The 15,788-nt window shown below is 34.1% G+C and overlaps 1 protein-coding gene across 4 annotated transcripts in view; it reads left to right on the top strand.

The window, feature by feature from the left end:
- The window catches only part of LOC139959419 (testis-expressed protein 2-like), a 48,573-nt gene that overhangs the window by 22,372 nt on the left and 10,413 nt on the right, over positions 1-15,788 (top strand). For 2 of the 4 annotated variants that reach the window (XM_071957011.1, XM_071957010.1), the window contains exons 5-8: positions 1,380-1,454; positions 4,399-4,488; positions 13,968-14,075; positions 14,939-15,142. In XM_071957011.1, the coding sequence (XP_071813112.1) occupies positions 1,380-1,454; positions 4,399-4,488; positions 13,968-14,075; positions 14,939-15,142 (477 nt within the window). The remainder of the gene's footprint in view (positions 1-1,379; positions 1,455-4,398; positions 4,489-13,967; positions 14,076-14,938; positions 15,143-15,788) is intronic. The other 2 variants (XM_071957012.1, XM_071957013.1) reach the window with 2 other exon arrangements.

Here is a 15,788-nt window from a genome sequence, read left to right as displayed (position 1 = left end):
GGATGTACTGGCAGTTTACAGAGTATCGATGCAACTTTGAACAGTTTACCTTTAGCCCTGCCATACATTTTACATTGATAGTAGCTGAAAGTTTGGTTTTGTGATTTAAATTAAATTGAAAGTAAAATTACATCATTCAAAGAAAAGAAAGTTTCACAAGTATTTTACTAACAGCTGAGGACAACTGTACAAAGGTCATATGTAATATGATATGTACAGCATATATATATATATATATAGATATATTGTAAAATGTTGACTTCCTGCTCTTTGTAAGTAACGGATGTACTGTATTTGTATTTTGATCTTTGCTTATTGACCTAGTGAGATAGCTCTGTGTATGCGTTTAGCTGTTTGTTCCTGTGTTTGCTCAATCATCTGTGGAGATAATAAAAAAATATGATATGAGATAATAAAAAGTGTGTTTGGTGGTTTGTCCTAAAATTTGTATGATATAGATACATTTAATTATCTGCATTATTACACCAGTACACAAGGGTAGTCGCAGTGTTTGAATGCCGAATTGTAATTGCTTTTCAAATTGTCACTTAACACAGACTTACATGTAACTTCAAAACTAGACATACACATGCAGACTTGGTTAGATCTTGCTACAGTTTTAACGACCGAATGTCGAGGTCGTATTCTGAAGCACTTTGTAGGAATTTTGTCGCCCTATTTATGTACAGCATTATTTAATGTACTGTACAGTATGCAAGAGACTAGACAAATTACATGCTTGCTTCGTGCTGTTTTATTTCTGATCAATACTTTTACAGTTGTGATTCTCATTTCCGTGGATTTTGACCAAAAACGAAATCATTTCCACAGAGCAAAATCAGGCAATTTTTGTCATGATAATCCTTTTCAATTCGCATTTTTCTGCTCATACCACGTACCATGGCAGTTCAAACATTTTCATCAAAAACAGTAAGCAAGTTATCATCACAAAAATTATTTAAATTGAATGCCATGTTTGTGTCCACAGCATGTAGCATTACAATGTTTGGATCAAATTTTTTTAGTCCTTTTTATTTCCTTGACCTTATTATCACCTTTTTTTTCTTTCTTTGTTTTAAGCAACTTTGTGGCATCCCAATATGCCAAGTCTTGAGCAATATTGACACCAAACAGCATTTATGATTAATATCTCTCACAATGCAAAATTTTATATTCTTAACTTGCTTTTCTTTTTTAATAGCCAATATATATTACTACGTCTGTATAATATGAAATTTACTGAATTTCATCATTGCACGATACCTCGTTTGATGTGTGAAGTGTTTATCATTTTTTGTTGAGCTATTATTTTCACCTACATCATTCCTTTTGTTTTTTCCCTCCCCTATTTCTACACCTCCTGCCATATTTATATAAAGGTCGAACCCGTCCGTTAATAACCAAAAACCTCAATTAACCGATCAGGACGATGCGAGTCCTAAAACAAGACCAAGGTATTGTAGTCTCCTCATCCTCTCTTCATTGTCATCGTCCTTCCTCCTCATCACGTCCGTCTGCCTCTCTTATTAATGATCTGTTTCCAATAATTGTAGATAATTAGAGAGCTCTCCTTTTGTTATAACATATAATCATTTTAAATTTAATAAACCTAACTGCACAGATCATGTTCATAGCCACTCCCTGTAATATTAAGCACCTTTCATGTACTGTAGCTACAAACCAAAGCATCGAGGTGCTGTGTTGGTTTTTTCCTTTTCTGTTTTTTCGTCTTTCTTCTTTTGTGTTATTTTTTATTTTCCAGCCCTTTCTTTCCGACTTTGTTTCATTCTGAAGTGAGAGAGAACCTTTTTGCCGGTTATATCCAAATTACGACACAAGATCGCAAACCAGGTTTAAACATGAAGTGGAAAATATCACTTAGTGCCTTTTGGGTATCTTAACAACTTGGTGGTCCTCTTGTGCATGAAACCAAGCTTGGTTTGTCTGGCATATAAACAAATAAAGTCAATTCCGTCCAACGACGGAAAATGAAGGGATGGTAATCTATCGGACAGACCTTTAAAGTCAGCCCTGCGTGGTGATTAATTCAACCAATTTTCGTTGTCTGCCCTGCATAGATTTGATGGTAATGCAGTCTAGTTATAAACCCCCTCATCTCTTCTCCTTCATAATGTACAGTAATAGATCAATCTATGGGTTTTAAGTAACTTTTACACCTGCACACCCGTTTTAGATCTCTGAATAGTCCTAAAATATTCCTCATCTCAATATATATATGTTCCTTTCATGTAGTTCAGAATCAAAGTACAGCTGTATGTAGTAGCATATTAGAGTGTATGCATCGAACTTTTCCATTTTGCTTTGTGGGTTTTCATTCTCTTGTTTACCAATCATTACATTCTAATACATCCTTTTAATTGTTCATTCTGAAATTGTTCATATTTTGTTTTGTATTTGTGTTTTAATAGATAGATTGTAACAATCTAGTAATTAATGTCTCACCTAATTTGCATACATTAATATGTCTCATTGGCCTCTCTTTCTTGTTGTTCTTGTGTCTTCCTTATGACAAAACTATGTTTTCATGATTCTTTTTCAATTTGGGCACTAATTAATTAGCTATAGACCTCATTCATTAACCAGTTCCAAGTTTTTACAATTTTTGTCTACTGATAAGGGAAGGGTACTTTGCTATTAATTTCTTTTAATGATTTTTATCTTTTAGTTTAATATCACAAACAGCTCTCATAACTTTGCCTCACCAGAATACTACCAATTCTTCACAACACTTAATTTTCTTTTTCATCATTACAGATTCCTTTGATTTCATTCTTTCCTAATTATGATTTTACATAATTTTGTCTGTGATTTCAATCCAGTACGACAAGCTGGTATGGCACACTTTGGGGTGGATCAAGTTTTTTTGAGAATATTGTTAAATGATTGAGTTTTCCCTTACTCAAATATACTGCTTTTTTTTCAAATTTGCCCAAGATTTTCTATATTATTTGATAGATTTAATCTGCGTTACACTCAGTACTCTGAACAGACTTTAAAGTAGTTATCAATATTTCTCTTTAAAAGTTTGTTACAAAGTAGGAAACCTGGTTACAGTTCAAAGTTTATGATTCAAAGAACCTATTTACTAGCTGAAATTCTCAAAGTGAATCCGGCCTCTCTGAGACGTGTTATTTTAGAAATTTCAACCTTAAATACCTGATTAAAAAAACAGAGCCTGAGAAAATTTGGTAAAAGCCCAGTACTTTAGATGAACTTGAGCCAGTCTCATAGTACAATCAAATGTGAGAATGAGACTGATGTACTTTCTAGGTTGTACATTTTCTTTGAATGTCATTAATTCCTGTCTGCAGAAAGTGCTCCATTGATGCTACTTTTCCGCATTAATAACAGGCCAATCAGAAAACTGATTTCCACGTTATTAAAGTGCCAATCACATCCAAGTAGGAATTTGTTGGTCAGAGAGACGACTTAATAAGGAATTCATAAACAATTTCAACTTTGAAAACAAAATTTCAGTTTTCATAAACAACTTCAGACTGTGATACACAAGAAACTGATGAACTGAAACTGAGTTTGAAAGAGATTCGATGAAATGAAAGTTTTGGATCAATGTACAGTACTTAATGCACGCAGTAGTAGTGGTAGTAGTAAGATGCGGTGAAAATGAAAAGGTTGGAAGCTGAACAAGAGTTTGTAAATGACATTTTTAGCAAATATCTTCCATAAAAACATGAGGATTTGCTATAAATATAGTGTTAGACTTTGTGAGGAGGTGATGGGCTAGATTTTTGGCAAAAGAAGACTCATTTTAATGGCTGGTATTGTATCAGAATTTAAGGAGATAATAATAATAATAACTAGTCTTATATTGCGCAGACTCCAACAAAAGTTGTTCAATGCGCTTTATGGGTGCTGAATGTGTAAAAAACTAATAGAGTTGAGAGAAAAGAAAAGTTTTAAGACAGCGCTTGAATTGAATAATGGAATCTATAGACCTAATTTCAACCGGGAAGGAGTTCCATTAAAACCTCCGGAAAGAATAGACTGATTTATTCCGTCAACCTTTGGCATGAAAATCCAAAGCAGGGTAATGTTTGAATGAAAAGCTTATAGTGAATTTGAAATGAATTTTTAGGCTGTATGTACAGTATGCATAATAAATGTGTAAGAATAACATTCTTCCTTGACTCCCTTCCTCTTCCCCCCCTCCCCCTCCCCTCCCAGTCAGTCTTCTTTCCCAGCTGTCATTGCAGTGTAGCTTCATTTGATATACCAGTTTGTGATACATATAGCAATTCATATCAAGAATTCACTTATTAAACACTAATAGTTTATATGTTTAATATTCTGACTATATTCCAAGCAACTCTACTGTATTAATTAACATCTACCTTTTTTGAAATATTCCATTGCAAGGTCGTCCAAACAGTCCAAATCATCATCTAAAAAGAGCTTAATAAGTCAATCAAAGGGGAACGGTGATAATAATGCCAAGAAAAGAGAGAGGTACTGTAATTACACGAGATCACGTCCGTCACCTCCCTGTTCACGATCCATACACAAAGAACATGACTTAAAGGAATCACTTCATGACATATCAAATGTTTCACCAACTGGTGAAATTTATCGACAGTAACATGGCTTAGGCAGTGTCTGTCACTTCATCATTAAATACCATAATGGAGATACGGATTTGGAGAGATCATCATGTGATAATCTCAGTTGTCTCATGTTGATTCGATATAATTCATAATGACAGAGACACAAAGAGAGATCATTTTAGTGAGATATCATGAGGTCTTCACTTGGTGAAATTCATTGTAAGAAGCACAATGTAGAGAGGTCATACGGTGAGATAACATGTCTGTCACCACACGGTCTAAATCATTGAAAGAAACACAATTTAGAGAATCATCCAGTGAGATATCACGTCTGTCACCACATGGTGTAATTCAGTGACAGAAACACAATGTAGAGAAATCATCCATTGAGATATCACGTCTGTCAACTCATGGTGTAATTTATAACAGAAACACAATGTAAAGAATCATCCAGTGAGATATCACATCTGTCACTACATGGTGTAATTCATTAACAGAAACAATGTAGAGCGGTCATACGGTGAGATATCACATCTGTCACCACACGGTCTAAATCATTGAAAGAAACACAATTTAGAGAATCATCCAGTGAGATATCACGTCTGTCACCACATGGTGTAATTCAGTGACAGAAACACAATGTAGAGAAATCATCCATTGAGATATCACGTCTGTCAACTCATGGTGTAATTTATAACAGAAACAATGTAAAGAATCATCCAGTGATATATCACATCTGTCACTACATGGTGTAATTCATTGACAGAAACAATGTAGAGCGGTCATACGGTGAGATATCACATCTGTCACCACACGGTCTAAATCATTGAAAGAAACACAATTTAGAGAATCATCCAGTGAGATATCACGTCTGTCACCACATGGTGTAATTCAGTGACAGAAACACAATGTAGAGAAATCATCCATTGAGATATCACGTCTGTCAACTCATGGTGTAATTTATAACAGAAACACAATGTAAAGAATCATCCAGTGAGATATCACATCTGTCACTACATGGTGTAATTCATTAACAGAAACAATGTAGAGCGGTCATACGGTGAGATATCACATCTGTCACCACACGGTCTAAATCATTGAAAGAAACACAATTTAGAGAATCATCCAGTGAGATATCACGTCTGTCACCACATGGTGTAATTCAGTGACAGAAACACAATGTAGAGAAATCATCCATTGAGATATCACGTCTGTCAACTCATGGTGTAATTTATAACAGAAACAATGTAAAGAATCATCCAGTGATATATCACATCTGTCACTACATGGTGTAATTCATTGACAGAAACACAATTTAGAGAATCATCCAGTGATATATCACATCTGTCACCACATGGTGTAATCCATTGACACAAACACAATGTAGAGAGGTCATACGGTGAGATATCACATCTGTCACTACATGGTGTTATTTATTGACAAACACAATGTAGGGAATCGTACAGTGAGATATCATGTCTGTCACCTCTTGGTAAAAATCATTGAAAGAAACACAATGTAAAGAATCATCCAGTGAGATATCACATCTGTCACTACATGGTGTAATTCATTGACAGAAACACAATTTAGAGAATCATCCAGTGATATATCACATCTGTCACCACATGGTGTAATCCATTGGCACAAACACAATGTAGAGAGGTCATACGGTGAGATATCACATCTGTCACTACATGGTGTTATTTATTGACAAACACAATGTAGGGAATCGTACAGTGAGATATCATGTCTGTCACCTCTTGGTAAAAATCATTGAAAGAAACACAATGTAAAGAATCATCCAGTGAGATATCACATCTGTCACTACATGGTGTAATTCATTGACAGAAACACAATTTAGAGAATCATCCAGTGATATATCACATCTGTCACCACATGGTGTAATCCATTGACACAAACACAATGTAGAGAGGTCATACGGTGAGATATCACATCTGTCACTACATGGTGTTATTTATTGACAAACACAATGTAGGGAATCGTACAGTGAGATATCATGCCTGTCACCTCTTGGTAAAAATCATTGAAAGAAACACAATGTAAAGAATCATCCAGTGAGATATCACATCTGTCACTACATGGTGTAATTCATTGACAGAAACAATGTAGAGCGGTCATACGGTGAGATATCACATCTGTCACCACACGGTCTAAATCATTGAAAGAAACACAATTTAGAGAATCATCCAGTGAGATATCACGTCTGTCACCACATGGTGTAATTCAGTGACAGAAACACAATGTAGAGAAATCATCCATTGAGATATCACGTCTGTCAACTCATGGTGTAATTTATAACAGAAACAATGTAAAGAATCATCCAGTGATATATCACATCTGTCACTACATGGTGTAATTCATTGACAGAAACATAATTTAGAGAATCATCCAGTGATATATCACATCTGTCACCACATGGTGTAATCCATTGACACAAACACAATGTAGAGAGGTCATACGGTGAGATATCACATCTGTCACTACATGGTGTTATTTATTGACAAACACAATGTAGGGAATCGTACAGTGAGATATCATGCCTGTCACCTCTTGGTAAAAATCATTGAAAGAAACACAATGTAAAGAATCATCCAGTGAGATATCACATCTGTCACTACATGGTGTAATTCATTGACAGAAACACAATTTAGAGAATCATCCAGTGATATATCACATCTGTCACCACATGGTGTAATTCATTGAAAGAAACACAATTTAGAGAATCATCCAGTGATATATCACGTCTGTCAACTCATGGTGTAATTTATAACAGAAACAATGTAAAGAATCATCCAGTGATATATCACATCTGTCACTACATGGTGTAATTCATTGACAGAAACACAATTTAGAGAATCATCCAGTGATATATCACATCTGTCACCACATGGTGTAATCCATTGGCACAAACACAATGTAGAGAGGTCATACGGTGAGATATCACATCTGTCACTACATGGTGTTATTTATTGACAAACACAATGTAGGGAATCGTACAGTGAGATATCATGTCTGTCACCTCTTGGTAAAAATCATTGAAAGAAACACAATGTAAAGAATCATCCAGTGAGATATCACATCTGTCACTACATGGTGTAATTCATTGACAGAAACACAATTTAGAGAATCATCCAGTGATATATCACATCTGTCACCACATGGTGTAATCCATTGACACAAACACAATGTAGAGAGGTCATACGGTGAGATATCACATCTGTCACTACATGGTGTTATTTATTGACAAACACAATGTAGGGAATCGTACAGTGAGATATCATGCCTGTCACCTCTTGGTAAAAATCATTGAAAGAAACACAATGTAAAGAATCATCCAGTGAGATATCACATCTGTCACTACATGGTGTAATTCATTGACAGAAACAATGTAGAGCGGTCATACGGTGAGATATCACATCTGTCACCACACGGTCTAAATCATTGAAAGAAACACAATTTAGAGAATCATCCAGTGAGATATCACGTCTGTCACCACATGGTGTAATTCAGTGACAGAAACACAATGTAGAGAAATCATCCATTGAGATATCACGTCTGTCAACTCATGGTGTAATTTATAACAGAAACAATGTAAAGAATCATCCAGTGATATATCACATCTGTCACTACATGGTGTAATTCATTGACAGAAACATAATTTAGAGAATCATCCAGTGATATATCACATCTGTCACCACATGGTGTAATCCATTGACACAAACACAATGTAGAGAGGTCATACGGTGAGATATCACATCTGTCACTACATGGTGTTATTTATTGACAAACACAATGTAGGGAATCGTACAGTGAGATATCATGCCTGTCACCTCTTGGTAAAAATCATTGAAAGAAACACAATGTAAAGAATCATCCAGTGAGATATCACATCTGTCACTACATGGTGTAATTCATTGACAGAAACACAATTTAGAGAATCATCCAGTGATATATCACATCTGTCACCACATGGTGTAATTCATTGAAAGAAACACAATTTAGAGAATCATCCAGTGATATATCACGTCTGTCAACTCATGGTGTAATTTATAACAGAAACAATGTAAAGAATCATCCAGTGATATATCACATCTGTCACTACATGGTGTAATTCATTGACAGAAACACAATTTAGAGAATCATCCAGTGATATATCACATCTGTCACCACATGGTGTAATCCATTGACACAAACACAATGTAGAGAGGTCATACGGTGAGATATCACATCTGTCACTACATGGTGTTATTTATTGACAAACACAATGTAGGGAATCGTACAGTGAGATATCATGTCTGTCACCTCTTGGTAAAAATCATTGAAAGAAACACAATTTAGAGAATCATCCAGTGATATTTCACATCTGTCACATCATGGTGTAATTCATTGAAAGAAATGCAACAGAACAATCATCCTGTTTGCCTGTTTGTGGAGAAGGTGATTAAAAAGAACCACATTGTTGAGAAGAAAGATTAAGAAATAAAGCACTTCACGAGATTAGGTATGTTTCTACATCATAACATCAGTAATCAAAACATAGTGTTAAACTGTACTAATAACATCAGACTGTTACTGTTATAAAACATGTGTGTGAAAGCATTGCCCTGATACAAGACCTTTATCTTTCCAGAGGAGTGTCAGAGAGTAATTGATCTGGGCGTAATCAAATATCAAAATGAGATGTAAATAAGTCAAAACAGAATCCATTGAATAAGTTGTGTTACATTTGGCATTGTAATTCTTAGGGTCATTGTATAAAAACATTTTTTTTTTTTTTAGACTCTCTAGGCAAAATTGCTATAATCATATTTGTGTAGCAACACATTAAAATCATTCCCCGAAATCTAATTAGTACTTTCATTTTTCATGAAATTCAAAACTTCCAAATGTCAAATCTGCAATTCGAAATTGAAACATACTGTAGTCCTCTATCCTCAGACTGTCACCAATCAGGTATATCCGTTTGTTATTCAGTGTTTAAGTTTCTCATTCAGTGTTTTTCTTTATTTTTTTTTAGCTATATGCTTTCATATCAATATCCTTTCTGTCATCATGAAAGTGATATTTTTATCTCACTTTTCAATCTCTCTGACATAAGTTCCAGCTCACAGGCTAAATATTTTCCTTGAAAAAAAGCTTATACTTCTGTGCCATCACTGACTTTGACTAATAGCTTCCCAAAGTTCTTGTGCCTATTAACAAAAAAATCTCATTTCTCAGAGTGGAGAAAAAATCAGGAAAGTTGACAATTGGTTAATGAGATTTACAAGATTTATCCTTGAGTAGAAATTGCTCTTTACTTGTTTTATGGCTGTTTGTTTGGCTGTATGGTAGTGGAATTAATGAACCAATCGGTCAAATTAAATGGTTAAAGGAACATTGCATGTTTGAAAAGAGCGAGAGAAAAAGATGCGGTCGGTACCGGTTGCATTTGAAAAAATAACATTTTATCATCAGTATCATTCATGACAGTGTCTCTAAACGATAACAATTTAAAATTAACTAGATGTAAATGAGTTAAAATTAACATATAAAAATGACAGACTAAAGACACATGTGTGTAATCAACAAAAATATATTATAAATCAGAAAATATTGTTCAAACCCTTCTGTCCCCTTTTTAAAATGCCTTTTCAAATTAACCTGCAGAAAAATTCATTGTTATTTGCTTTTATTTTCACACAAACACAATTTCTGTTGACAAACAAAGTTTAGTTTCAAATTGCATAGGAAGTAATTGTGCATGTATTCCATTACTAGTCTTTGGTTTAGCAGAAAAGTAAACAGAACCTTTTTACTTTTTGATATTTTTGTTCAGATGGTACCACGTATGTTGACACATACTGTCACATATAATCATTATCACATACAGTATATTCAATATCACATATTATTACATATACTGTATACCACTTTTGTAACAATTTTTATGTTGTTTTAATTTTCTTAATCTCATAAACGTTTACAGTATATGTCTTAACCTGTATTCTTGATGTTATTTATTGTATTAATTTGTTTGTATTGTATTGTATCTTTAATATAAATTTAGTATAAATTTTTCTGTAAATTTATACTGAGATGAATGAATATCAACACATATCATCATATATTATCACTATCAAACACATCCTATCACAAATAATCACCATCACATATAAACACATACTATTACATATAAACACTACTACTGTACATATATTCAATATCACATATAAACACATACTATCACATATAATCACTATCACATAGCAAGACATAATTTTCATGTATAATCACTATCAAACATTCTATCACATAAACACATAATATCACATGTAAACACATACTATCACTTATAAACACATACCATCACATATCAACACATACTATGATATATATAGCAAACAGCAATAGTTTTGTGACCTCTAGAATATTTCTTTACAAAGTCAAAAATGAAAGTAAAAACGATGTTCCTTTTATACTAAGTTATGTACAATATACTATTGTGACAGGTTAAGTAACATGTTTAGTAACATGGAAGTAGTCCTTGATGAAGAGCATGCACAGACAGTATAAGGTTTAAGAGGGAGTCATTGCTGAGACAAACATTTCAGAAAAAAAAATAAACACTTAGCCCATATATATCTTACAGATAATGCAAATTGCCTCTAGGTAAATTTGATGTTTTCTATTTAAGTGGTAGCTGCATGATATTCAGTGCTGACTTCAGTTAACTATTTCTTTGCCTGGTGCTAATGGATTATGAGGAATGGTGCAATATTAACTTTTAGATCTGTATATATGTCTTTTATGGTTTAGTAATTCATATCGTATATTAATTTTTTTTTGGGGGGGGAGGGGGTACCTCAATAACATTTTTACTGTGTATTAGAAATTTGTCAAGGAGGAATGGTGTTCAATGTCATTTTTTGTTTAAATGCTGTTAAAAGAATAGGTGTCTTTTGAGATATCAGAATTAATAATTTAACCAAACTTGACTATTATATTTGGCGACAAAACTTCTGCCTAAAATCATTACTGGATCATTACTTGCGACTTTGTTTTATCAAATGTTCGTTTTTTCTTCAGTCCAATAAAGCACAATGATAGTAGCTTTCTCTTTATTAAAGTTCAATTCACATTTAAAGGAAAGCCTAAAGCTTTCAAAAGTTCCAATTTGGTTTTCTCTGAGGAATGGATATTGAATTCTGAGGAAGAGTCTGGGCAACAATTTTCAGAATAAGATAAAATCCTGCATTTAACTCACAATTAACGTACCTTTTGCGCCCCCCCAATTTTTTTTTTTTTTTTTAAATGTACAAGGGTTTCTTACGTTGATCCATCGTAATGATATTTTGATAAACACTTTAATATAAGCCTTGTTAAAATATGTGAAGCAACTGAGGGCAAATTGCACTTTAAAAGCAAAAGTATTGCAAAAGAGTAAAAAGGAGGGGGGATGGGGGAACAGTAAAAGACATGTCAGACCCCCTCATTTTAACATGTACTCTGCTGTGGCCTTTGAAAAACTTGATACTTAATTGGCAGCCATTCACTTGGTCTTAGATGGCTGTCATAAATGATTGATAGCAGTGGATAAAAGATCACCAGAAAACAATCTCCTTCGTTGGAAATATTCATCGTGATGACGCAAATGCTCATCTTACGTGAAGCAAAGCTGCTCCATAGTATGCAAAAGATGCTAATGAATTCTTGTTGTGACTATTACGAAAGTTTAAAGCTGCTCACTTAGAGTTTGCAGGTGCACGGACCCAGTTTTTGTGTCCACCAGCTGTGATACTTATAAGGCAAATAATTTGGACCAGGAGATTGTAATTATTTGAACACAGTGTTGCGATCATGTGCATGTGACACATACTGTTATACTTATTAAATAAAGGAACATAAATTAAAATTTTTTTAAAGATACTTCCTTTTGCTGCATAATTTGTTTCGGGAGAAGTACATTTTCCTACCGAGTTAGGTTTTGAGAGGAGGGCAGAAAGAGATGGAAAGAGGAAGGGCTAGCTTAGCTGACAGGTGGTTGTGGCTAATCTGTGTCCTGCTGGGAAGAGGAGATAATGGATGGGAATTTTTTGGTGAAATATGCTGTTTTTAAGTCGTCTATTTGCGGATGACAGCAGTCTGCAAAAATGAGTCAAATTAATGAGCCAATATAATTTGGAACTGAACGTCATGCTCAAGTGAATACAAAATTTGGTATATGTTATAGCAAAAGATTCTATACATAAAAGATTTATACAATAGCTTAGCAAAAATAATCTTAAGGGAAAAGCATAAAAATGTGGAAAGTTTCTATATTTATATTCTGTGCATATCATGAATTAAGTCAAACAATGTGGAAGAGAGAGGATGGAAGACCGAGCTGTATGTTAAAGCCTGCTGAATTTTGAGTTGAAATTGTAGAAAGTTGGGGTTCTATTTTCTTTTCGGGATCTGCGATGCTCTAACGGTTCAGTAACTTCACATCAATTATTAACAGTGCAACATTAACACTCATATCACTTTAAATATCTTGTGTGCAGCTGCATGCAATAACATGTCGTCATGACAATGTGTACATTTTGTTTAAACAAAGATGTTTTCATGAATTCATTATGATTGTCTTTTATCGTTAACGTTATGATAACTGTCAGTAGCTCAAACATGGTGTTGTTTTAAGCTTTGAGGCAGCTGCATGGATTGCATAGAAGATGAGATAAATTGAAAGACTTTTGGAAAGCCGTCCTTCAGCTATGTGGTAATGCACTACAACGGCATGACGTCACTCACAATTTAAAAGTGAACCGTCGTTTGCTGATTTCAAATTTTTCCTCACATTTAACAGTTTTTTAAGGTTTGTTAGAAGCAAGGACAATATGTATTTTCTTAAATGATATCAATAAATATATAGCTCTCATTCGAATGGCAACGTTAACAAAAATCTGTCGAGATATCGGTAAACATTGTGTAGTTAAGAATACACTGGGGTGAACATTTTTCATTTGCATGACATTAAAACAGACAAAGAAACAAACCGATTTTGAAAGCATTGCTTTTATTGCCGAATGATTGCATCCATAATTTTTTTGTCTTTCTAAGGCTTGATTTCAAATTCATTTCTATTCCAATCATATCTTGTTAAACTGAAGTATTCTATAAAGTACTCGTACCGACGAGATAAATGCCTACTATCAGATCTAGTTCTTTAAATAAACTATAAATATGAAATATAAATGAGCTGTAAATATATCAAAGAGTAATGTTGATGTATTTGTGTAGATTCTTATCATTTTATGTTTATCATTGTTATTATTCTTATCATTTTATGTTTATCATTGTTATTATTCTTGTCATCTCTGTGTTTCGCTGATTTTCTTGAAGGTCGATGTCATCGGCCGCTCTGGACAGCGAGGAGGAAGATAGCGCAGAATCATCTGACGAGGAAGGTGCTGACGAAACATCGGAAGCCGGAAGCAAAACCGATGACAGGTGCATAAAAGCCGCTGAATAAAACCTATTTTTAGCACTTAATGCTAACCAAAATTTCAGGGTTTGAATCCAATTTTTTTTTAATGAAATATATATAACATCCAGTTACACCTTTTTGTTCAGAGACCTAGATTCCTATTTGTGATTTAAAGGAATTAACCCAGTTTTGCCATTTTCTTATGTCTGCTGATATACAAAAACTCAATATAATGCACATTGCAATGTCTGGCATGATTTTTTGGCCATTTTAGTAACATTGTAACATTGTGTGGTAGCTAGTACAAGGCAGTAGTTTGTTATTGACACAATGTTGTGCACGTGTATGAAATGGTTTCCATCTTGAGAGCATTCTTGGGTGGCCTAATTTTATCTCTATTTTATTAAATTCATAAAATTGCCTATATGCACGGTGCAGGGCTGGTGAATTAGTGAACTGAGATTTTTACTACACTACAAATTTCTAAATATGATTTCTGAATTTGAAGGAAAGCTCCATGGCAAAATTTTACAAAAGTAGGTGAAAGAAGGATGAATGTTCCTGTAGGAGCATTTGAGGTCTTTCTATTAAATGTGGCATCAGATGAAAATAAACTAAAAGATATCATTTCAATATTGTGTTGCTCCCACAATGCAGTATTAGCATTTATACATGGTTCTGTTTTCACATGACATGCTGTTTTTTAAATTTTATTCAACATCAATGCAAGATGACTTTCCAAGCATGTTTAGAGGTCGTTATTAGCTTTGACATATTGATTTGGCGAACACTAATAACAAACCTTATTTAGATGTACACTTTACCGTTTACTTATAATGTAATAACTTTTACCACAGAATGCTTTCCATATTATTTACGTTTTCAGTTCGGTGAGAGCCTCCGGTAAGTTCATGCGCTTTGTAAATCGTGTGGCCAACTCAAACTACTTCCAAAAGGCGACGCAGAACAAGTATGTGAAGAGGGCATTTGATGAGGTTTCCAACACGCCTGTAGAGTTGACCGTAGAGGTCAAAGAACTAAGAGGAACTTTAGCCATTAATATCCCTCCACCACCAACAGACAGATTATGGTAAGAACAAGTAAATCCTTAAAAGAAATGCATGTGGTACACATCCATGCGAATTGTCCTAATTCTTGCATCGTCAATCAATCATTGCGATACAGAATATTTTTTGCACCATAAATTTATTGTATTTTCTTTCCTTCACAAACTATTCATCATTCTTGTTTTAATTTAAGTGGCATTGCATTACAGCTGATTATATTTTCAGGTATAATTTGAAATCTTTCCATAAGTGGGGCAAAAAACCTTTGAATTAATAACAAAACTTTGTTAAGAACAACACCCTCCCCCTCCCACCCCCCCCCCAAAAAAGGCTGAGATAGAACCTGCTTAAATTAGGAGATATTTTACTTTAAAAGTTGCATCTGGGAATCCATCATTGGATCATGTTAAGAGGTTCAATAGTTTAGAAGTAGCATTTGCAAAACCCTCATCCATTACAAAAAATGTAAACATTGTAATAAATTATACAGGAAGACATAAACAAGTAGAAGCTTGTGGTTGAGGCTCTAATGATATTATATTTAGACTTGATCAAGTCTTATCACCTTGTGTGTGGAGGAACGTTTTAATTTGTGATACCTCCCAAATGAGGTGAGATTTGTTTTATTCCTTTGTTGAAATTTACTTCGCTCCTCCATTACCTGTTTCC

Source organism: Apostichopus japonicus, chromosome 19 (genome assembly GCF_037975245.1).
Source record: "Apostichopus japonicus isolate 1M-3 chromosome 19, ASM3797524v1, whole genome shotgun sequence".
NCBI classification, from domain to species: domain Eukaryota; kingdom Metazoa; phylum Echinodermata; class Holothuroidea; order Aspidochirotida; family Stichopodidae; genus Apostichopus; species Apostichopus japonicus.
Note: the sequence above shows the minus strand (reverse complement) of the source record. Positions and strands in the feature narration are given on the sequence as shown.